Source organism: Aquila chrysaetos, chromosome Z (assembly GCF_900496995.4).
Source record: "Aquila chrysaetos chrysaetos chromosome Z, bAquChr1.4, whole genome shotgun sequence".
Taxonomy (NCBI): Eukaryota; Metazoa; Chordata; class Aves; order Accipitriformes; family Accipitridae; genus Aquila; species Aquila chrysaetos.
The window spans coordinates 3,488,206-3,512,785 of NC_044030.1; the positions used below are offsets into that span (position 1 = coordinate 3,488,206).

At 36.8% G+C, this 24,580-nt stretch overlaps 1 protein-coding gene across 5 annotated transcripts in view; it reads right to left on the minus strand.

Moving 5' to 3' along the window:
* The window catches only part of ADGRV1 (adhesion G protein-coupled receptor V1), a 297,036-nt gene that overhangs the window by 148,730 nt on the left and 123,726 nt on the right, over nucleotides 1-24,580 (minus strand). For 4 of the 5 annotated variants that reach the window (XM_030004616.2, XM_030004613.2, XM_030004614.2 and 1 more), the window contains 7 exons: nucleotides 23,794-24,036; nucleotides 20,973-21,380; nucleotides 19,779-19,963; nucleotides 18,349-18,598; nucleotides 18,033-18,172; nucleotides 16,226-16,386; nucleotides 13,653-13,753 (listed from right to left, as the gene is read on the minus strand). In XM_030004616.2, coding sequence (XP_029860476.1) covers nucleotides 13,653-13,753; nucleotides 16,226-16,386; nucleotides 18,033-18,172; nucleotides 18,349-18,598; nucleotides 19,779-19,963; nucleotides 20,973-21,380; nucleotides 23,794-24,036 — 1,488 coding nt within the window. Of the gene's footprint in view, nucleotides 1-13,652; nucleotides 13,754-16,225; nucleotides 16,387-18,032; nucleotides 18,173-18,348; nucleotides 18,599-19,778; nucleotides 19,964-20,972; nucleotides 21,381-21,546; nucleotides 22,102-23,793; nucleotides 24,037-24,580 lie in introns of those variants that run through there. The other variant, XM_030004617.2, reaches the window with a different exon arrangement.

Below are 24,580 nucleotides of genomic sequence, written 5' to 3' on the forward strand. Positions count from 1 at the left end.
TTTAAGTGTGAATTTACATAGAACAGACAGTTCTGTATCTACACTTTTCAGCTATATATTTCTGTATCTTCGTCTCACTTATTTTGTGCTGAATCATGCACACCTATGAAAGAGGTGGTGGAAAGATAAAATACCTGTGTATGTTAGATTTAGAGGACTGATATATCTTCATAGGACACATTTACATTGTATGACTTCATGATCCCTCTCTTCCCAGCTTTGTTCTCATTGTGGGAACATACTAAAAAAAGAGGTCACCTATCATGAACCAGGGCTTCAGTTATTGTTTTAGAAATTTTTTTTTGTCTCAAAAAGAGAAATTATTTCCTAACTTACTTTCAAGGCTGAGTTTTCCTGATTTTGAACCAGGACACTGTAGAGTACAATCACCCTAAAAGCACATGTAAGGAGGATCTGCTTCACCTCGTATAACATAGTGAAAACATTTGTATGATGTCCCCTGTTTGCCACCTGCTTCTATAAAGTGGTAAAAAATCTATGCTTGGACTGGCTGGAACATGCAGCTCTCAATCAGACCACGGACTAGAGCAGTATCTGTCTAAAGCTGCTGCAGGACACAGTAAAATGCTGTACGTCTTTGGACTCTATCTGTGCAAGGACTAGGGATAAATATTGGTGGGGGGCACCATTTTCATCAGAAAACCCATCCTTTGGGTGGAGCAGACATTTCATATCCCTGGGTAAATGATGATATGTCTGCGTGTTCATTTGATTCAATTCTGTTTGTTTACTCACAGACAGCCAATCTTAAGACTTCAAATTCCTATGCTTTCCAAGTTACTTCAGGCCCGCTGACCCACAATTATTAACTAAGGGAAGATTCCTATCCCATTCCAGCTGTGAAGTAAAACAAAGTAGTTAATCAACTTATGTTTGCTTATTGCCCTCTCTCTTCTCTCCTAGAGACACATAAAATTCTATCATACCCAGCAAATGCTCCAGGCACACAACTTAATTTCTACTGATGCACATGCCTTGTGTTTTGGAAGTTGTTTCTATTCTTTCATCTATCTTATTCCAAAAAGAGCTTTCCTGGTTCCTTCATTTTCTTTGAATGAATGATTGTCCACCAGCTGCCTAGCTATTAATTTAGAAAGAACTGAGCAGAATTTGACATATGATGTATCTTCAATGACTGGCTTCCCATCAAAATAGCACGTCAGTGGGTTTGAACTGCTTTGTGCAACGTTTTGAAGTAGGTGACATGATCGGGTCATATACTTCGCAATTTTGTTACATGAGGCCCTCTTATGCAAGTAACCTTTTAGATTGCTTCAATTTCCAAATCTGTTACCATAAAAAAAGATTACCAATAAAATGGAACTATGGAAATATAGTATAGTCTATGATCAACCATCATGGTTTTTAAGCCTTTTTCATGACTGAACACAATCAGTCCTTTTTGTTTTCTGCACATGAACACATACTTCATATGGTCCTGGTTTCTCCCTCTGCCTAATATACAGCCCAAACTCTTCATTAATTATTTCACTGATCATTCACCATCATTCCCAGCATTTATGGTTTTCATGGTCATTCTTCAGAGTCTGTTCAGATCTACATTTTTATTAGTGTCTTTGTTTCAAATCATATTTTATCTAGTACAAAATACTGACATGACCTACATGGGACAATAAAAGAATAACCAAAATGAACAGTTTGTCTGGTCTTTGTGCTATGACCTGTTTGTTGATTCTCATAAATCCACATAGTGTTATTTTCAAAAGGTGCTTTCTATACAACTGGAAAAAATCACCACGTGAACAAAATCCCTTCCACCAGTGTATAAAATTCTACTATAGCCCGCTGACTAAACTATCAAAAATTATACAAATGTATTTAATCACAGTTAACTGTAATCATTAGTAAGCTGGTATTTATGAAAATCTTATTCAGTTATTTTCAAATGCAATCAGGACCCCAATATGTTTAAAACTACACTTCCTGTATGAATCTGGCAAGGTCAGGCTCTGGTTTCATGTATATCAATAATTAATCCAATTAAGCTTTGAAAAGGACTTGTTAATCTACTGTGTATGGAACATGAGCTGCCTGGAAGATATGAAGATGTAGGTCATGAGAAAACTGCCAAAAATGGAAACAAAAAGACCCTTTTAAAATACTTTTGCACATGTTCTTGCACATGGAAGTAAGCAAACAAAGTGACAGCAGTGGAGTAAAAACAGAAGCTAAACTTTCAACGGTTAGCATAATTTAATTAGCTGTAAAGGAAAACCATTGAGGTACTATTGTTCATGAAAGCCTATGGATTTCTTCCTCCAAAAGATAAGCTAAGTTAAGAATGTTTTGGAAACTTCAGATTAACACTGCACAGCTGTTGCTAGGGCCTGAATTTATGGGTAACAGCAACTGCTGAGGTTCTCTCCATCAAGACAGGGCTGAGGAAAGCCTTTAGCAGGGAAACGAGCAATGGGAGATTTACTAATTAGGAGAATTAATAGATATCTACCTTTTCATTAAAGCAGAATGGCATGCATGAGTGGACAGAACAAAGGGAGAGGAAGAAAGGAGGCAGAAAATGGGAGTAAGAGTTGAAAAATTACAATGAAAAGCATGAAGCAAAGAAAGGCAGCAGTATAACCTGCTTCACAGTAAGATACAGAGAAAAGCAATGAATAGGCAACCTGGGAATGTTGCCGTCTATTCCTCTCTGTGTGTGGTCCCCAACTGTTTGTGATGTTGGGAAAAAATAGGGTATAATGAAAAAAGAGCTGGAAGGCATTAGCTGATAGAAATCTCATACTCTTATACTTTAAAGTGATAAACAGAACATTTGACTGTTTGCAATGAGGACAGGAGGTGTGAGATAATGTAACAGCATTCTAACATATGTTATAGTATTGCTCATATATCTGAGTTTTGGCAAACACTAGCAGATAATCTATAAGAAGATACTAACAGCCTGTGCATTAACACTACATGGTGACTCAACATCAGAAAAGTGAACAAGGGAGGTAAAGTAACATTATCCTTATGAATAGCAAAAGTAGAAATATACGGGTACTGCCGCAGTGATAAGTTATCAGTGAGAGACCAAAATCCTGTGTTGGTTGATGAAAAAATGTTACATAAAATTTAAATTATATGAGTATTTCAGATTTATTTCTTACATGCCTCATCACCTGGCCATGACTACTAGACCACTTCTTCTTGCCCTCTTTTCATGGAACAGAGGTATTTCAGCTGCTGCTACATCTCCACACTGCCTAGACTGAGACCTTAAAGATCCGCTCTTACGTCATCTGCATTGCCTTTTACTTTTGGCTGAGCTTTAGCTTTAACTATCTGCAGATGGCATCATGTTTATATCAAGCCTTTCAGAAACACAGCAATTTGACATCTGATGGAACTCCCTCTACTGGAAAAAAGGGAAAGATGCTGCAATAAGGTTCCTGTGGGTAAGCTACTCTTCCCTGTTCCTCACATGATGTTTAGGTGATCAGGGCAACGAACTGCTTGTTGTATTATGGGAACAGTGCTTCCTCACCATTATATTATGTGTAATACCTATGTTGATGATAGGGTGCCCCACTGCTTGAGATAAGGGTTTCTTGACCTTCTGATTCTAAATGACCTCATACACCTTATCTGTCACCTGAGGATACTTTATAGACTTATTTAAAATGTGTGTGTATATATATGATCAATATATCTTATAAAGTCACTGACATCTGGAGATAAATGATAATTTCTTCTACTACAAAACCCTGATTAGCTCCAGCTTTGACTACCTGATTCTTCTTGGATATTGCAGACTCACAAGTAGCAACATAATGTAACAGAGATGGGCCCTCAGAGCCTTACTGATCATAAAACTGTATTGCTCTGCTATAAAAGCATTAAATTTAGATTACTGTACTATGAAATTGTCTTTTATGTAAACTAATCCCCCAATAGTTCTACTTATCACTAGGTTGAAACTGCTTCTGAAAGAAGCTGTGTGAACTTAACACTGTGCTCTGACTTGGTGGGAATGACTAAAATCAGCTAATAAGTAATTAACTAATTCAGCATGAAACCTACTAACATAGTCAATGGGAGGAAAGGTTTAGGTGCTAATTCTTCTTGCAAAGGTAACAAAGAAATTAGGTGAGATTCCAAGAAATCACTACATGTTGTATTATACTGGAACATGTTATCAGCAGGACTAGGGAATATACATCTCATACCCTGGAACAGCATGACTGTTGTTGCAAAGCAAGTAACATTTATTTACTGTGATCACACAAAGTCATGTGAGGAACTGGTGAAAGCAGCTTACCTACACAAACATTGATGCGTCTTTCCCTTCTGACATCACCAACAAATGTCTTAGCTAGCTATGCTGTACAGAACTCTAATTTTAACAGAGATGCAGCAATTTAAACTAATTTTTCTACCCTTCTACTACAAAATGAAAATTCCCTGTAAATAGAGACAAAGTTGCTGGAAAAAACAATTGTCATTCTTGTATTTGATCAGCTAATTAAATTGTGGTATCAACTGAAGTCTAATGCTGATTCTTGAGTGTGATCCCAGCCTCTGTGGAAGTAATGTAAGCAGGACTTGCAAGAATATTTACTTATTCCTGTGAGATCAAATGATTACCAGAAGGGCTGTCTTCCTTTATTAGGAATATGACATCAAAAGGCTTAGCAGGAAAATCTGCCTATCCTATGGAAACTTCACTTACCCAGGATGAATGGAATATTCCACAATTGTCTTAACAGAAGTCATGCAGGGACAGAGAGATTGCATAACATCCTTAAGAAATCTATCCATTGTGATATCCCACCTAAGGAGTTAATGGCTGAGTACTCATTTGAGAAAAGTTCTGATCAATTTAATGATATCAAATAATCCAAAACACAAAGAATGTCCAGTTTTATTGAATAAGTTACAATATTCCTCTAATAGAAATGGAAATCTTTTCCACTTTCCATTAAGAACACCTGTAGAATCTCTCCTTCTTTAAATGAGAATTTTTAGACATTATTATCCCAAAGATAGGAACACTGACATTAAGGGTGGAAGAAGACTACCTACTACTCATCATTCTTCTTACTGAAACACTTCACATTGAAGAGTAACAGGATAAAACACATTAACATGGAGCTGAATTTCTAGAGTGGGCACCAATTCTGGATCACTGGGTCCAGTTCTCTTTTGTTTCCTCTGTGCCCTGTCAAACCTTATGTGTTGCTGAGCCTCATGAAGGGCCGATGGTACCATGTTCAGCATTATTTACTGCTGTCAGCTACAGCAAGTAAATCAGAGCAAGGAAATCTCAGGCCTAGTTGTCCTCAAAGACAATTAGGTTTTATAAAGCAAATTCCCTCACCCTGGGCAACTGGGCTCTAACTGTAGAGTAATGCATAAAAATATTTGTTGTTTCCTATTCCATAAGAGTTTCATATTTCAAATGGACAGAGAGTTTAGTGAAGCCCTGCATCAGGCTCCTTCAGAAATAGCCCTTTAATTAGTATTTCCCATCAGCTGAATAAAAAGTGCAGGCTTACCATAAGGGAGGACTGAATTGACATGAAGCCTTCTCTCTACTGCCAGAAGGGAGGCAGGGACTCAATCACTCACTGGCATAGCTGCCCCTGTGGGAATGGTACCAGAGGATCACTCTACCCACCTCATCCTGGAATATGCTTTGCAAGCTCCCCCTATCCAGGTATATATGACAATTTCTTTGGGGTTTTGATTATGTATGGGGGAAACTGAGAATTCATCTATTTCAGAAGAGAAGGGTTAAGATTAACAAAACAGCAGAAGCAACATTTCACAGTTAATGCAGAAGTTTCACTTCTATACAAAGGCAGAAGCGACATGATCATTCATTCATATCCTGCTCCTTCACCATCTCTTGGAGATTTCATCACATTTTAAAAATTTATCTTAGTTCTGGCAGAATTGTGTTTTCAATCTTACTCCAAATCTGAGTAAGTCCAAATAATAAAACAACAATTCTAGCAAGGCTGCAGTTTATAATTTTCAAATAAATGTTTAACAATTTTTTTAAACTAGGATTGTTTGCACAATTTGTTCTTAAAAAACATAACTGACTTGTATGTTTGTATTTCTGCTCAGGTTGAATAACGCACAGCTTTCAAACAGTTAAACATAGTAAGTATAAATCATCATGCATTTCTATCAAAGTCAATGGTAGGATGAATTTCACTTGCCAGCCTGGTAATTATTACAGATATTACAGTGATGGATGATGATGCTAAGTGCTACTGTAGCTTGAGGACTGGTTAAATTAGAAAATATACACTTACTGTTTGAGAAAAATAGGATGACAGTTCCTCATATGCCTTTTTTTCTATTTGACCATTAGACTTTAATTTTGCATTGCTGGCCAGAACAATAGCAGGCCATTTGTACACAATTATTGCTGTAAACAGATTGGGAATGTTCAAATATTCCAGAGACATAGCTACTGCACATATACAGAGCAGCTCAGCAGCACACACACGAAAAATCTAAATGGAGAACTTAGCACATGTCCATGTCATTTGCAATACTCAGCATGTGCTGTGGAAATGGCCTATGCATCCACACTGAAATTTAATGTGGACAAGATGCATCAAGCTGAGTATACATGCAGAAGCCACGTACAAAGTACTTATTCATGTATTTCTGCCTGGGAATTCCCAGGCAAAGCACGGAGCCATAAGCAATGGTTCCTATTAAGATTGCAATCTAGGTTTATATTTTTTTGAAAAGGAGAATTTTATTGATTAGTATTACTGTACTGAGACATTAGTATTACTGTACTGACACACTGTGAAGTATGTTCTCATTATAGTTTAATTTTTCAAATACACAAATCTTCACCTCAATTTACTCCAAACCTGAAAATCTCAGCCCAGTAATTTTTTCCCTTGTACATTTAAGGTATTGTTGCATGAACTTGTAACATGCTGGTTAAACAAACAAACAAAGTACTATGACTAAGTACTGATTCAAGAAATAATGTTTGTTGGAGACATCATGATTCTCTGAGTAAATATCAGAATGGAAAGGAATAAGAAACGTTTAACAAATATCTAGCTTTTTATGTCTTTCCAATGAGTTTCACCAAACACTTGGTGAAACATCCGTTCTTGAATGCTTTACAAATGCTCCATTAATGCTGGAAGCTCTAGACACTCCAAGAATGAAATGAAGATCGAATATTGTGAATCACCATTCCCCATCACTGACAGAGTAACGAATTATTGTGAGCAACCACAAAGCAGGCACAGTCTTGAATTAGCAAATCTCTGAGCAATGTGCTGAAAAGGTTTGACTGCCATCTACAGATAATAGTAACTAGTGCAGTGCTAGCAACAACAATAAAAAATACTACAGCCTAATAAACATGCAGTGCAGATATTAGAGGAAAACTAATTATTCATGTATGTATAAAACAAGGGAGATAACCTGAAAAGCTTCTTAGGTTTTTTTTCTGGTAAAAATACAACAGCACACAGAAACACCAGCTTCCTTCATTCTCTAGAGTCATTTGAGATCTAACAGATACGAGTCCACTGTCTACTACCAGCTAAATATTACTAGATAAAAGTGCAAAGTATTAACATTTTCCTTGTATTTAAACTAGGAATTATTAAATGCTGATTTTCACGTATTAAGTTCTCAGTTAAAACTGTCTTAAATAACTTCTCTCATATAGAGTCACTGATTAGCAAAACCACAAAACTTTTAACTGTATTGTAAATATCTAATCATATGTATACTGTCCAAATACTTGTAGGTGGGTATAGCTATATAAACATCTTCTATTTAGACTTATCTGTTAAACTTAGGCTTCCTAATCAGGCTAGCTTTCTCTAGGCAGAACATATGCCAACATATCACAACACAAGTAACCGTATAAAGATTTTCCTTCAGCTGTTCAGCACAGCTAGCACAGTAGTTCAGTTCACCCTTGTCAAACATATCCCTCCTCTTTTCACTCTGCCTTAAAGCCACTTTCTTTCCTTCAACAGCTGCTGCCAAGCTGTCTTTACTTCCTCTCCAAGCTAGCTAACTAGCTAAGCACTTACCCTGCTAAAATCCTCTTTCAAAAGTTTTGTCCTAAACTTGCAGACTAATTACATGGCAAAAGGAAAAGAGATCAGTAAAGCCATGGATTTTAGGGGTTGAGGATGAATAACAAAAGGACTTAGAACTGTGCTAAATAGTATCTCTGTAATTAAACTAAATTACTATATTTAAACACCACATGCAACTGTTCTCAAGAATTATTCTGCATAGATCAGTATTTCATATAAAAGTTTAAATGCAGTGAATTTAAACAAAAAAAAGCTAGCAGACAGAAAAGCCTGTGGGCCCAAGCTGAAGTTAGCCTTGTCACTTTCCAAGTCCTTCAGCAGCCTGAACCAAGCACAGTATTCCAGTAGCCAGAGATATCTGACTTCTCAGTATTACTTTTGTACATGAAGGTAAGGAAAGGTAATAATGGCATTTTTATGCTCTTATACCTCAGGAGAAAATCCTTTCTATCTTAATCTGTTACCTTCTGCAATCTTTTCGTTCATTAACGATTCCTATGTCTTCCACCCATGAAGTATATGCCTTTCAGATAGTTTTTCTTTGTATATAGTTTTACTTATTCTCAAACCTTTTTCTACTTATAAGAAGAAAGATTGAAAAACAAAGATATTCAAAACCTCCCTTCCTGCTTAAAATGCTTACTAGAGATCAACGTAAAAATGAGAGAAGCTGTCTTTATGTCAGGGCATTGAGTGCACTAATATACTTTAACGGTCCTGACCAGTCCCAACTGGAGTCTCCACCTACACCCTCTCATCCAAGGCCCAGCAGCTCTATTTAAGCTCAGCCCTGGGACATTAGTCTCTATCTGAGCTGGTCTCCAGCTATACCTATACCCATGCCCATGCCTGTGTTCCTGCCCAACCTTGAGAAGAAACCGATGAGATTACAATAGAGTTACTATTTGAAACCTGGAATTGTCAGCAGGTAAGAATGACTAGGCATACTATTGACAATACGCTTGTACATCAGTATATGAAAATTTAAAACTGGTATATTTATGACATTTAAATAAAGCCACATTTAACAGAAAATGCAGCAACTTTTTTTTTTAGTTCCCATTAGGCCAAGCTTTAAAAACGCCTTTGTTTAGGTTCTTCCATACATATCTTGGAGATAAGTTGACTTAGACCACCTTCATGAAAACTGAATTTCAGTTGAATATGCTGTTCAAGTGAAATGTTTCCTATAGCTGTACCTGCTTTGACTATACATTCTTTGGCAAATGTTTGTGACAGAGTAACATTCATTTTACAGCAAAGCAGCTGCAGCACTGGACTGAGAATGGAGGAACATGAGTTTAGCAGCTTGTTAAAACCTGGAATTAAAATTCTATCTGTAAATCAGGGTATCTTCAGAAGTAAATAAGTTCATTAACTACTACTACAGCTAAGTAACTCTAAGGATGGTAATGATATCTTATGAAGTAATGAGACCAAAACTGAGCACCAAGGCAGATCACACAAGTAATGCCTCAAAGTGCAACAAATTCTGATTTGGAATACTACTTAACATATGATTTATTTGGGGTTTTGAGAACTTTGAACATGAAGTTAGGCCTCAACTCTTCACCTAAGGTACAGATAGTTACCAAAACAACCCTTTAATACCATGTTTACAGATGCTACTTATACTGGTGAGGTGTCAATTTATTTTTATAAAAAATTTTATATTTTTTTTTTTTTTCTGATTGACTTTTAGGCACAGAGATGAATCATTAAATTCTTGGTAAAAAGACCTCTGTACTATACACCAACCAGCCTGACTGCAGTCCCCAGGGCAGTTATAGCATAAATTCTGCTGGAAGCTGTACCTAGGGCAAGGACAGGAGGGTGGCTGGGAACAGCCATCATAGATTTATGAAGGGAAAATCATGCCTGACTAACCCAGTCTCCTTCCATATGGAGATGACCTGCTTAGGCAAATGCAGCAAATGTTGTTTACCTTAACTTTAGCAAGGCCTTTGACACAGTTTCTGTGGTATTCACAGTATTATCATTAAAATGCTGAGACATGCTTTGGTTAGACGGATTATAAAGTGAGTGGAAAATTGCCTGCACCATGAGGCTTGAAGGGTTGTGATCAACAGTATGAAGTCCAGCTGGAGCCTGGTCACCAGTGGCACTCCTCAGGAGTTGGGATACAGTGGCTGATACTATTTAAAGTATCTGGGCATAGATGATGGGACAGAGAGACACAATGGAAGTTTGAGGAGGACCCAAAAATCTGGGTGCAAGTGGTTTGTAAGGCTGTTGTTTAAAGGAAACTCAGCCTTTTCAAGGCTGGAAAAATGGGCTGACTTCTGACAAGGCTCAACAAAGGGAAATGCAAAGCCATACAGCTGGTGACAGAATAATGCCATGTAACACCACGGGCTGGGGGCAAATGGCAAGGCAGCAGACCTACAGAAGAAGACCTGGGCTTCTGGTGGATGGCAAGTTGACCATGAATCAGCAGTATGCCTTGTTGCAATGCAGCCTAGTATTGCTGTTTGACTTACGCTAGCAAAAGGTAAAGGGAAGTGATTCTTCCTTCTGTTCCAGCACTTGTGTGACCACATCTGGATAGAGTTGAGATCTCCACTACAGGAAGGAGACCGACACACTGGAGCAAGTTCAGTCAAGGTCCGCCAAGATATTCAGACCACAAAATACACAGAAGACCTGGGGCTCTTCAGTCTTAAGAGTGTGGGAGAAGGAAATCTTACCACTGTTATAAATTACCTCATAGAAATGCCTAAAAATGAGGGAACCAAACTCTTCTTGCAGATGCATATTGACAGCATGAGAGACAATGGATACAAGTTGCAACAAATTAAATTTACATTAGATCTTGGGAGACACTTTTCACAATGGGTAGTCAACACTGGACCAGGTTGCCCAGAGAGCTTGTGGGATCTCCATTGCTGAAGATGCTCAGAATTCAACTGGATAGGGTCCTGAACAACCTGACCTAAGTTGGGCTTGCTTTGAGCAGGGGTTTAAACCAGAAAGCTTTCAGAGATGGCTTCCAACCAAAACTACTCAATAGGTCTAAACATATGCAACAGACTTAAGAGAAATGTTGAGTCACCATCCCTGGAGGTATTTAAAAGACATGTCGATGTGGTGCTTAGGGACATGGTTTGGTGGTGGACTTGGCAGTGTTAGGTTAATAGTTGGACTCGATGATCTTAAAGGTCTTTTCCAACCTAAATGATTCTACGTTTCTATGATTTTAACTATGTAATCAGTGTCAAAATAGCAAACTAACTTTGCTTGAATGAATGCACCAATATATGCTGGAGGCCACCCAGCTTGCCAGAAAAGGCCCTGGGAGTGCTTATGGACACCAAGTTGAACCAGCAATGTGCCCTTATTGCAAAGAAGGCCAATGGTATCCTGGGCTGCATCCAGCAGAGTGTTCCCAGCAGGCTGAGGAAGGTGATCCTTCCCCTCTGCTCAGCACTGGTGAGGTCACACCTGGAGTGCTGGCTCCAGTTCTGCGCTCCCCAGTACAAGAGAGACAGGGACAGACTGGAGAGAGTCCAACAATGGGCCACCAAGATGAGTAAGGGATGGAGCATATCTCCTATAAGGAGAGGCTGAGAGAACTGGGACTGTTCAGCCTGGAGAAGAGAAGGTTCAGGGGGATTTTATCAAACTATATAAATACCTGAAGGGAGGGTGCAAGGAGGACAGAGCCAGGCTCTGTTCAGTAGTGCCCAGTGATAGGACCAGAGGCAACAGGCACAAACTGAAGCATAGGAGCTTCCCTCCGAACATCAGGAAACACTTTTTTACTGTGAGGGTGACCAAGCACTGGAACAGGTTGCCCAGGGAGCTTGTGGAGTCTCCATCTTCAGGAATATTCAAAAGCCATCTAGACATGGTCCTGGGCCACCGGCTATAGGTGTCCCTGCATGGGGCTGGACACGATGACCTCCGGAGGCCCCTTCCTATCTCAATCATTCTGTGTGATTCTGTGTGTAAATTAAGATGTTTTAATGGGTCCAGAAGACCTGGTAAGGAGTCCTTATAGAAAAAAAGAAAATAATTCTGTAAAAAGAAACTCACTGTAAAAATAAACAAGCTTCTCTGTAATGGAAATGCAACATATTGCCAAAGAAATGGAAAATTATTGAAGACAGAAAGAATGCAACATGGATAAGGATAGTTCCATTATATGCAAATATCAAACAATTCTGGAAACACAGACAATTCAACATTCACTGCAAAGGAAAAGAAGAAGAAGCTTTTGCAAAATCTGTCATTAGACTGTAAAATGCACTGCAAAGATCTCAGCAATCTTGTTTTGTATAATCTTCAGACATTACCATATGCAAATCCTTACCTGTGTTATGAGCTATGTGTTCCAAATTAAGTCTGCACAGTAACCATGCACATTACAGGTCCCTGGAACAAACTAGCTTTCTGTGTAACTACACAGAACTATTAAAAAACATTAAGTATGTGTTTCAAAAATCAAGAACTGAGATGTCAGAATACTTCTATACCCTAAGATGCAAGAGACCCGCTGGTATCCAGTGATCACTAGAAGTGCTGTGAGGACCTTTCGTGCCCTTTATATTTTAAGTCCAGTTGTGTGATGAACATTATCAATGCACTCTATTGTACAACAAAGAACTGTATCATGAGGTAACATGAATAAAATTATATACTAACCATGGCAGTATACAAAAGCTTGTCTGAGATATGCCAGTTGCTAACCTTTTACAGGTAACAGAGGGCTGTTTCAATTATCTACAGTGTATGTCTCTGATATGACACATGCCTCTAAGTACCTGCCTGCTAATATGCTTAAATTCTCTCAGCATTTCTGCTTTCAGCATATATTTAAATTTTTATTGTCATCATCTTTATAGCATTAAAAATATACATAAAATCTCCTTCATAAGGAGTCTTTCCATAGAGTAATTTTAAGATACTTAAGGTTGTTCATAGCTTTCCATTTTACCAGATGTACCAAAGCTGAGGAAGCTATATTTTATAGGACAGAGAGATATATTCTCCTTTTATATGTTCCTTCGTTTTGCTGACGTTCTATTACCTACTATTTGAAGCAGTATGAGAGAACTAGGAAGACTTTCTACAGTTTATTCTCTTTTATTATTTAAATTTTTCATAACTATACCTTCCTACAAATACTAGAGTGCAAAAGAGATTTCATCATCTACTACTTAAAACTTTCCCACAGAATTTATGATTACTGACATTAATCTATTTAATAAATAATGATGTTAATAATGGAACTCTTTTGTCTCAATTATATACCTCATCATCAAAACATTTATTATTCCACATACAGGACTATCTTCTCATGTGGCTATATTATCCATAAATTTTCTCTAAATATTTTCAGAAAATGTATAATTTCAATTGAATTCCCAACATGGGATATGAATATTGGATTAATTATAAGTATCATGTGTTGAAATTTTACATTTTCCAAATATGTTTACGTTATGGAAAAGAAAAGGAGGTCTGTTCAGACATGGCCATGGAAGCAAGGAAAAGGAAAGATGTATTTAATTTACACTTAGAGACTTCAGCCTTTTTTCTTACCTGAGTACCCAAACAAGCAACCATCATGTGAGTGAGAAGTTTAGCTGCAAACATTGCACACCTGGTGCAGAAAAGGTGGGAGATAATAGCCAAAGTGAAACCTACACAGAAACAAAAAAGAAAAAGAAAAAGGAAATTTAAAGCTTAGGCTAATATACAATGCTAGATAACAACAACAATGCTGGATCTCTTCAAGGTACAGATCATTAAAAAACAAACAAAAAACCCCAACCCAAACCTTACAGAGAGAATATGTTCACTTTGATTCACACTGGGATCATTCATGAATTTTTTACTGAAGTACTAACATCTATTTAACTTTTACAAAGGCTTGGGAGCTAAAATACTGCATATTGTAAACAAGTCATTTTTGCAAAGTTTTTTTTTTTTTTAAATTTCTGAATGATGTGGATGATTGTCATAATAAATAAATGTAAAGCAAAGGCAACTCTTTAGTGTTCATATTACTGCATCCAAAAATGCTTTTAGAAATGAATAAATAAAAAATTTCCTCCAGCTGGGTAGCACTGCTTTAGGAGATAGCTATAACCTTCTAAAAGCCAGTCTGCCATTTCATCTGCATTCAGTGTAGAAATCTATTATAGCAGTACTCAGAAAGAATAACACCACTTTTCATTTCACTAATTCATTGTGAACATGAACAGAAGTGGGAAGGGCCCCTTGCCTACCAGTAAGTAGTTCTTGGAAGAAGGACCCTGGGAAAGCTGAGCCACTAAGGAAAACACTGCTGAAGTTCATCTAGAGTTAATTGTTTGTGCACTTCCACACCCCAAGAAGGATAGGAATTTGGATACTTAAGGCAGATCTTTTATTCTCTCTTGAGATAGACTGGTTGCTCAACTACAAGTATTTGTAAGATATGAATGAAGTAGATCATTGCAGAAAGAATAATTTCTAAACATTTCAAAAATTAGCTAGTGATATTTATATAACTACCTACATAAGAAAACTTCAGAAATAATAATATTCTATTTCACTCTACTGTGCTTTTTTTTTTTTTTTTTTTATTCTTCACACCGAGGTGGAGATATTACAGAAATAAATAATAACTTTATAGCTCTTTAATCTAAAGCAATTTGTTAATCACTAGATTTAAATACATAATCATGTAAGGAAACACCTTCAACCAGCCGAAGAAGCTGAAAGGCATTGCAGTTATATTCAAGGCAAACACTTAACCAGGCTAAACAGTTAGTGCTGAACAAGGATCTGTAAGTCTTTATTGATTCCCATTCAGGAAAATATTTCTCTTGGCTTCAGTTTCTACAGCATATTGGATTACTTTGTATTGTTTTTTTCTTCAGTTTCTATAGCATTTTGCATTCTATGGCATATTCGCCTTGTCAATTTACTTTTTTTTTTCTGTAAACCAGTAATTACATTTGTTTATTATAGTTTGTCTTTTTTTTTAACTTTCACTAACACAATCTAAATTAGAAGCTGAACCGTATTTTAAAATCTGCTTATTTTTATCTGCTAAAAATGTCTTTCATTATTGTTAAATAAAACAATCAATTTGTATGAAGTAGGTGAAAACTAGAGGGTTTTCTTCTCTTCCTTTGTCTTCTTTTTTATGGCCAGGGTTTCAAAACAATTAAGGAGCCTAGCTTTAGTCTGTTAGGGCAGTTTGCTGTGAGGGGATAAATAGGGTATTTAGCTGCTTGCATTGTTTTTGTTACTTATACAGTGATGACCTAGTATAGAAGTCATAAACCTCACAAGGAGCAGACCGAGAACCCCATTTAAGTGCCTTAAGGTCAAACTAAGAATCCCTTTAGCGTGTTTTCTCAGTGACCCTGTTACTCTATGGTTCCTGCTTGCACACTGCCTATCAAAACAGGAAGAAAAATTTACTTTCATCTGGGATTGGCTGCAACATAATAGTGAAACTGATTCCCACGTGAAAGATGTAATTTCCATTTCCTTCAGAAGCCAAGCGGAGTTGAAAACTTAGATCTCCTACTTCCTGTCTGACATTCTGGGACTTCCGCAAATGGTATCGTAACTGTCAATGAAGTGAGTCATGATCCTTATAGGTTAAACTCTCAGGCTGCTCTGAAGATGTTAGGTAGCAGTTAGGTAGCAGACTGTAATGGAGCTCTACATGTGTGATATGGAATATATCTCCCTCAAGTTATCACTCCTGAGTGTAAATTGACAACTAAAATCATCAAAGAGCTTTCGGGCTAGGTAGAAAAGTACCTGAAAGATTTGACAAAGAGGACAACTGTACTGCTGCTAGAGACACAGGTGATTTTAGGATTTTTAAGTTTCTTCCCCAAGATGAATGACATATTTCTCTTTTGTATGGTTCAATAAAACACTCAAAGGAAACATATTTCTTTGCTGGACATTTTTTTTCAGTGGCAAAATTTGTCAGTGTGCAAATACCAGACCAGATGTCAACTTTAATACCATGAAGTTAGTTAACACTCCTCCAACACCCCTTCAAATAAAAAAATTGTCATCAGTTACTAAAATCGCTAAAAATCAGTCAATCTTACTGGTCATCAGTTGTTATTAATGAATAAAACCGTCCTAAATCAACTGACCTGAAATGCAGATGAATCCGGAAGAGAAAAAAGCCTCATTGTATGAAGACAAGTTATCTGTTTGGGCATAAACTGCATAAATGGACATATGAGAACAAGAGCATTCCACATAGTCTGACGTGTCATCAACCACTTTGCAGAAGCCGCTATCAGACAGCCAGCTGCAAAACAAAAGATTCACAAAGTTGGAAATGGACTTGTGTGATTTACATGGTAAGCAGGCTTGAAAATTGTTGAAATAACAAGTTTTCTAAATGATTGCAGAGGTGTTTTGTGTAATCTTACAGGTGCAGTTCTCAGAACAGCACATTTACATGAAATTAAAATATAGCTTTTTTTTACTTTTATGATTTAAAAAATTTGTAAATATATGACAATGAACATTGTTTTCCACTAGAGAATTTTTGTGGCCATGTTTTATAACTTCTGCAGGATTTACAGGTCTGCCTGGCTTTTCAAATAGTTTGTTACTTAACTTGCACAATACCTTACCCCATTATGGAGAATACTTAATTTTATACTGCTATTTGTTGTTTTGAAACTAAAATTCATGTTTTGGTTTTTTTTCAGCATTGCTGAACTGAATTTGAAAAAGGATACTACGGGTGACATCCTAAGCAATTTCTAGTGGAAATCATGTCTGCTCAGTGATACAGTGTCTAGATGAAAAGAGAGCATACAGGTAAATTCTGTTGCAACTCCTTTCTGAAGAGAAATAGTTTATATCAGTGACAGATGGATATAATCCAGTCAGTCTAATGAAATAATATCTAAACTAACTAAATCTCAGCAGTATACAGAACATAATTCTCTCCAAATTCATTTATACTGTGTGAACAGGAAAGACACAGGTTAATCGAATAATGGGGCATTGAAGAGCATATACAGAAAACTTTATTCCATGGTTTGCAATGGTATGAGTAGCAACAAGAATGAAAAATGATCAGCAGTTCACCATTTCTTCTAAAAAACAGGAGACACCAACTTAAGCTAGTAGCAGCAATATTAAAAAAAAACAACAGGTGATGGCTTTTCTGTTAAGAAGTAATTGTCCTGTAGAGTTCATTGTCAAAAGCTGTGCTAAAATTCTGGGTGGTGCAATGAAAGACTAGACAAGTCTGTGGTAGACAAATCATTTGGGGTATGAAATACCCAAAATCACATTCAGCTCATAATGTCACTGGAGAAATACTATTAGGGGAAATACTATTTATGCTTGTCCTGATCTTAGTCTTCTCTAAGCATTTACTTTCAGCCACCACTGCAGACAGGACACTGGTCTAGAAAAATCCCTAGTCTGCCCCTTAACAGGTTTTTTTTTGGTTCACTTACACAGTGTCTTTCACAGACCCAAAGAAAAGAGTGGATATTAGCAAATTAGGAAAATTCTGAGCTAGTGACTTGAAGCAATACCAGAGATGCAGGTTTAATTCTTTACTTTTGTAAGAATGGACTTAAAGTGTTGTCTGATAACAATTGTACTGAGTACAAAGTTATTAATATTAATGAAGGGATGCAATTCTGGGATTTATGGCCTGTCAGCATTGCCTAACACATCATTACATAATCTAAATGCTATTTTGGTGAAAAAGCCAAAAGTGGAAGTCTGAGAAATGTCTCAGCTAGAATAACTATGCATTTTATTATATGGAAAATAATACAAAGGACAGAAAAATTAAGTAAAAAAGACAGATAGGAAATGGATCAATTTTATACTTGCAAATGATCTAATTGGAGTTATCACATCTCAGGCAGATTCACAGGTTCACGGTAGAAACTGGAAAACTAAACAGATTAATAAAATAACCTTTCAGCAACTTCATTCCAGAGGAGACATAGAGACTTGTGTGGAACAATCCGACTTCCTGTAGCATAAATCCGATAAATGACTTCATTGTTATCTTTCAAAGGGTGTGAACTCCGACCCTTCAAACTCATAGAGAAAACCTGAAACAACACGTACAATGTAAATACAAATTTAATATTAAAATTCAACAGTCAGTGCTCATTTTAATCAGATACACACAAAAATCTTCACATTATTTTAAATACATTTAAGATGTTTTGAGCAATATCTAAATTAAAATACTTTATTGAAAAAATAAATTGCATTATCTTCAAACCTTGTTCTTCAGGGCAAGTTCTTTATCTCCAGTAAGGAACCACTGCTGACTGCTGTATTCTGTGAACTGTACAGATTCACAGTTCTCTTCTTGAGGAGGCGATAACACAACAGACACGTCTAGTAAATGTTCAGGTACTTGAATAGAATCCCCATCTTTTCCATCAAATCTGTGTCCATTGATTTGCTGAGGAAACCAGTTGTGAGCCATTATTGCAATGTAGGGGCAGCTGTCAAGGATATTTTTCCCTCTGTTGAAATGGAAAACCAATAGGGCTGGTAAGTGGAACTAAGTTTCACTATTCTTCACGGAATGACTCTAAAATGTATTTGTAATTAATATTTTATTCCTCCATCATTTTTAGGCTTTATGACATTTAATTGACAGACAATTTCAGTTTCTGTGAAAAAAAGAGGGGCTGAATTATGCATTTCAGCTTCTCCATTTCCCTTCTGGGTTTTGCTCACCATGACCTGCAACCAAAACCCCTCCGTAGTAAAGTAGGTTATCATAATCTCATCTTTATAACTTGATGTAGAGATGACTCTACAAGAAGGAGAGGCATTAAAATGGATGACCTTGCTTTACCTCTTTTTCCCAACAGATGATGCAAAAAAACCTTGGAATAAAGAATTTGAACTTTCAAGTTCTGACACTGTTCAGGATATTTTTTATATTTATGCCATTTACTGTCATTTGGCTGAGATGGGCCTCATAATCCCTACAACTTAGGAAATGGCAAGAAAATTTACATCTCCAAAAGAAGATGAGATAGAAATCTAAACTATGCTGATTTTCTGAGTGAAAAAAAGTTGTTTCGTTTTTTTTTTTCCCTAAATTCAACTACCAGTTGTTTAATAGATTCACGGTGGGAGAAACCCACTGTTTAAGACCACCTGTCTCACGAAAGAGTGTCATCTATTTCTGCAGTCACCTATTTCCCCTGCCCATTAGCCTGACCACAGGGTATTGTGTACTGGCAGACAAAACTAGCAATTTTAAAATAATGGTCAAGTGAGCAAAATCAAGCACACAGAAATTACAAAATGCCAGTAGAAATTTTGGGTTACTTACTCTCACCTAAGTGTTAGAACATAGCTCTCCATCATACAATTACATATTATTTTCTTAGTAAGATTAATGAATACTTTTCCAGGCAATATTTGAGCTAAAGGTAAATTCATACATCCCAGATCTCCTGACTTGTATTGCCACAGCTACTCCCTATCAGTGTACCAGTTATTTGTGACACCAGCTCACAGTGCCAAGGTAGTGCTTTGCAAGATTGTGACAGAGTGCAACATATTTTCACTTAGGTAACATACTAGACGATAGACAAGTCCCTTTTCTAAAAATGTCATTTAAATTTTGACTATATTGGTAAGTTGTCATGTATCTCCAAAACATACTATGAATTCAAGTTTACTAACCTTTCTCCTGGTGATCCACACATTATCCCAGTTAACAGGGAAAAAGCAAATTTCTCAGTCACCTCAGCAAGCAGGCTATATCCTCGTGTGTCCTCACGTTTCGGGCTAGCCAGAGCACAGAGTATCTCATAGAAAAGACTTCTACTTTTATCAGTGAGTAACTGTTTTTCACCTACATCTGTAACCTAATGAGAGGAGAAGAAATCAAACGTTTTATGCTTATAACATTTCCTCATGTTGAATGGTTTAGCAATACCTCCATTTTTATCCCAATGTTCACTCTGAAAGTTCAGAATATTTTTTCCACCTTCTGATCACTGCTGCCAAGGTGTGACAAGCAGTCTGTGTCAAAACTACATAAAGATATGCTTACTAATAGGGATTTGATTATTAAAGAAACCATGTGGCATTTTTCATTCTTTCAGAAATCAAAGATTGTTGAGCCCTGAGAATTTTTGATATTATTTTCTCTGTTTTCTGTGTCAAAATGGCAACAATCACAAATGAACTGTTGTTCATCAATATTGTTATACTGCTTTGTGTCTAGGTATTTAAACATTTTCCAGCTCCTGTGCATTACTCCACAAGTCCAGAAGAGCCAGAAAGCTGTAAAACTAGTCCCAAAGTTTTCATAGAACTTAGTGCAATGCTGAAGTGCTCAGCTACCCTGCCAACCCGAATCCCAAAGCTACTGCAGGAAAAAAGGCAAGCTGCATGCCTGGTTAAGAGCACAGCAGACTCCAGCAGGCCCTGGGAGGATTTGCTTGTGTGTTGACCGCAGTCAGCTGTGAAGATAAGAGCAAACCTTGAGCCTCGCTGTCTTACGCCAGGGCTAAAACCAGTAAAGATGTGGCCTCAGAATCAAGAAACCATAATAAGCTCTATGAAAGTATGGGCACCAAAAGGAAAATTTTGCACAGCAGAAAAACTTGAGCTATAGGTACATATGCAAAATTAATACTGGTTGCTCTTTTCAACCTATTTGATTTTTGATTTCCTGCCACCATCCTAACCAGTGGCAGATGAAGTTCTTCCTTGTTTGTGGGACTTCACAACTTCTATTTTTACCTTTGCAGCCTCTGCCCCTGAGTCACTGCTGTGGATGCTAACCTTGATCTTATCACAGGCCTACATGTTATTATACTCTTATTATAAAAGTCTTTGGTCATTCAAGAAAGAGCAGGAAAGGTTTACCTTATCTATTATATGCATCACAGCAGTAAGCTGCTCTTCTGTAGTTTCTGTAGCCACTTTGACATTCAGATTCTGGAGGACTCTGCGTAAAATGGTGTCATCAAGAGGCTGATGCAGTTGATCAATCAGCCCCCAAACTGGCAAGGAGTCCAAATCCGAGACAATGGTGACATTAGCAATACCATACACGTCACCTACTCTGGCACCGCCTGTGGGGTTAGAAAGTACAACCTGGAAACGTTTAGGAAATGGATTTAAAGATCCTGTCTTTGGAGTCAGGGTCACCTCCAGAAATACATTTCTCTGTCCAGGTTCAAAAGTCAATAAACCTTCAGATCTGGCAAAATCTTGTCCTGCCACAGCTGGAGATATGAAGGTCCGACCAATAGGCTCAGGTTTTTGTAGCTCCTTAAAACAAACCAGAAGAGTTTTTGGTAACTTTATGATAGATACAATTGTTCAAAACCAGCTGCTGTAGAACACACATATTTTAAATGAGTAAAATTTAAATGTGTAAAAAAGAAGTCCTCTTTCAAAATGCAGTTAAGAATGATACAACTATTACATTAAATGAAATATCTCCCTGAAATAGCAATCTGTCACTTGTAGTCAGTGACAACCTAGGGGAAGATTTATATATATTGTCAACAGTAAACAGGATCCCTCTCTTTCTTTTCCAGAACAAAAATCACAAAGCTTTTCTGGATGAATAGATATTATAGAAATGTTAGCACATCTGTAAGGTGAATTCCAGAGGGATTGATGTAAGTTTATGTCTGCAGCATGAAGTTCCTCAGTTCAGGGTACAGACAGGCATTACAGATACATAAAAACTAAACAAAAGCAAAGCAAAGGTTTTGGAAATCTGTGCCCAAACTAGTAGCAATTCATGATATTTTCAGTCCCAGTATAAATACTTAAAAGAAGAGCAATCCATTTAGGTCCAAAGGCAAAGCAAACACTATAGAACACACATGCAAGGCAGACAGATGAACTTATCTAGGAATGCTATATGGCCTTATTTCCCTGTGAAGCAGCACTATTTTTACCTTCCATGAGGTTTGCAGATACTGTTTCATTCTTCACATTCTTGCTCTTTTTGTCAGTTGCCATAACCTTGATATTATATCTGGTAATATAATAAACTTTCCTTAAGTGGAAACTAACATTCTGGGCTATTATTCAAATGTGTGATTTTTCAATAGTATCTATTCATTTAATAAGAACAGATTTATACTGACTCTTAAGTACAGGTCTCCTACTGTAAAAAGCAAGGATTTTTATTTGTGAAATACTAGACCCCTTTTGAAAACATTTAGCTTTTATCAGTTTACTTATGGAATAAATCAGACATTTTTTGAGTTCACTGGACAACTTGGTAAATCAATGCAGTGTGTATCTGTTCAAAATTGCTCTATACCATAATCACATCATCTGTGTAAATTCCAGTGAGAAGTTTCCTTTTGTTTATCCCTTCCAACTGAGAATTAGGAAACAGGGAAATAAGTGGCAATAAAAGCACTAGTGACAAGAGCAATGTTTAAGAAACCTTTGTAGGAATGAGATAAACATCTGTTTCCAGTTAGTGCCTCACACTTCCTGTCTGCCGTGACTTCTTATTTCACAAGTATCAATAGTACCAAAACTTTGGTACTTGCCCATGCACCCTTAAAACCCAAAAATGTCCAAAGAAGAGCTGTTATATAAAAAATACAAACAGATAAGTAATTGCCCCCTATATTTTAGCTTAAATATACATCAGGCTGTAGCAGTTTCTTCTCCATTTAACAGCTAAATTATAATGAACTCCTGGCTGGAAAGAATGTGAAAATTTGTTACCACACAATCTAACTAAAACACTGGCCAGCTACTGTATAATAAATGCATGGAAACACCATGTAAACCTAAGCAGTTAAAATAGATATGCATGTAATATAACAATAGAATGCAAACCCTTTTGTTATAAAAGGTGAGTACAATGCCTTGTTACAATAACCCTCCCCCGAAATAAAACTTTTAGGCATAAAATCCCACATATTCAAAGTAGATCAGGCTAAGCACAATTCCAATGCAATGGCAAACTTGGAGGAATCCCTCTTGCAGCCTGTGACCCGATGTTGGATTCACAACTATAAGGAAGTGGAAGGAAACATGTTTTTGCAGCTGTGTTACTTCTGCCAAAGGAGAATCTTCATCATCTGTCAATAATAATGAGGTACTCATTTAGAGATAAAAGGGTCAACAGTTAGAAGATCCTGGTGTTACAGCTGTAAACATAACAAAAATGAATGGGGATGATAAAACTGACTATAGAACATGAGGTTTTCATTCAGAAGAACAATTTTCAACTTTAGTACTTCAAGAACATGGAATAAAATTTGATGAAAGTTCTCTCTCTCTTTTCCTAAGTGTGCTCTGTGTAACAATAAATGTGTGACCTAACACAGCAAGCGTGTTGATATCTGAATCTTGTAGTCATATTCATCATGATAAAAACTTAATTTCAGAGAAAGAAGCCTCAAAAACTGGAGTCTCAAAAGAACATTAGAACAAAGAAAGAAATGTATTTAATGCCTGACTGACCATGGTCTTTGAGGCTACTGGAAGGTACTATGACAAAATCACTCTTGACAATGCAATAAGAACAAGGTCTTTTTACTAAGGGAAAACCAAAGAAGCTAGACCATATAGGCCCAGCAAATGTTTGACCATTTCCTGAAAAAATGCTAGTTACAGTCACTTTAGAGAATGAACAACGATTTACTGACAAAAATAATAATAAAATTAAGTTAAATAATAAAAATAATAATACAAGTCTTACCTGCATGCTGTAGCTGACCATTGTGGTTACAGATGTACTAGAATCTCTAAGCACTTGCAGACTGATTAAAGTTGTCTTCTTATGAGCCACAGCAAAACGAGATCCCACAGCAAAATATACTAAACCACGAGGAGCATCACTTTCAAGGACTGTTATAAAAGCAAATCTGGCACTGCTGTTCAATGCAGCTCCTGTGCTTACAGCATACAGCTCAACAAAAAAGTATGTTTCAAATTCAGGTACCTGTAAACGAGGAATGATTTTCATATCATTATAAGACCTACTAATTACTTTCAGCTTTAAAAAATATATATATTATTTTGTATGCACAATGGATTACTTGTACTAACACCACAAGCATGCTTCCTGAAATGTGCAGTAAGTACAATGAAGTATATCCTAAACATAATATTGCAACAGGCACTACTCTGTTATGTACACTAATGAAATCTCAGGTTTTCACATGGAACTTATTGCAATAAAGTAGCTATTTATATACTACATGTATTGTGGCTGTAAATTTGCCATAATATGTGACAGTAAACTCTCCAAGAGCTCCAAATTCCACATTATGGATTTACATAGATGTACATCTTGTGAAGAATTTGCTCTTTCATTTTCTTTTTGCCTTACAAAAGGGTATGTACACACCTACTCACTTGTGGAAAAAACCTGCGCAGAAGTCTAAGAATGCAGTTTTGAAACTGCATTTAACTTGACTGTATTTGAGTACTGAACTCAAGTAGAGTTCTGAAAAACATTTTACATACAGCCTTATTACTTAAAC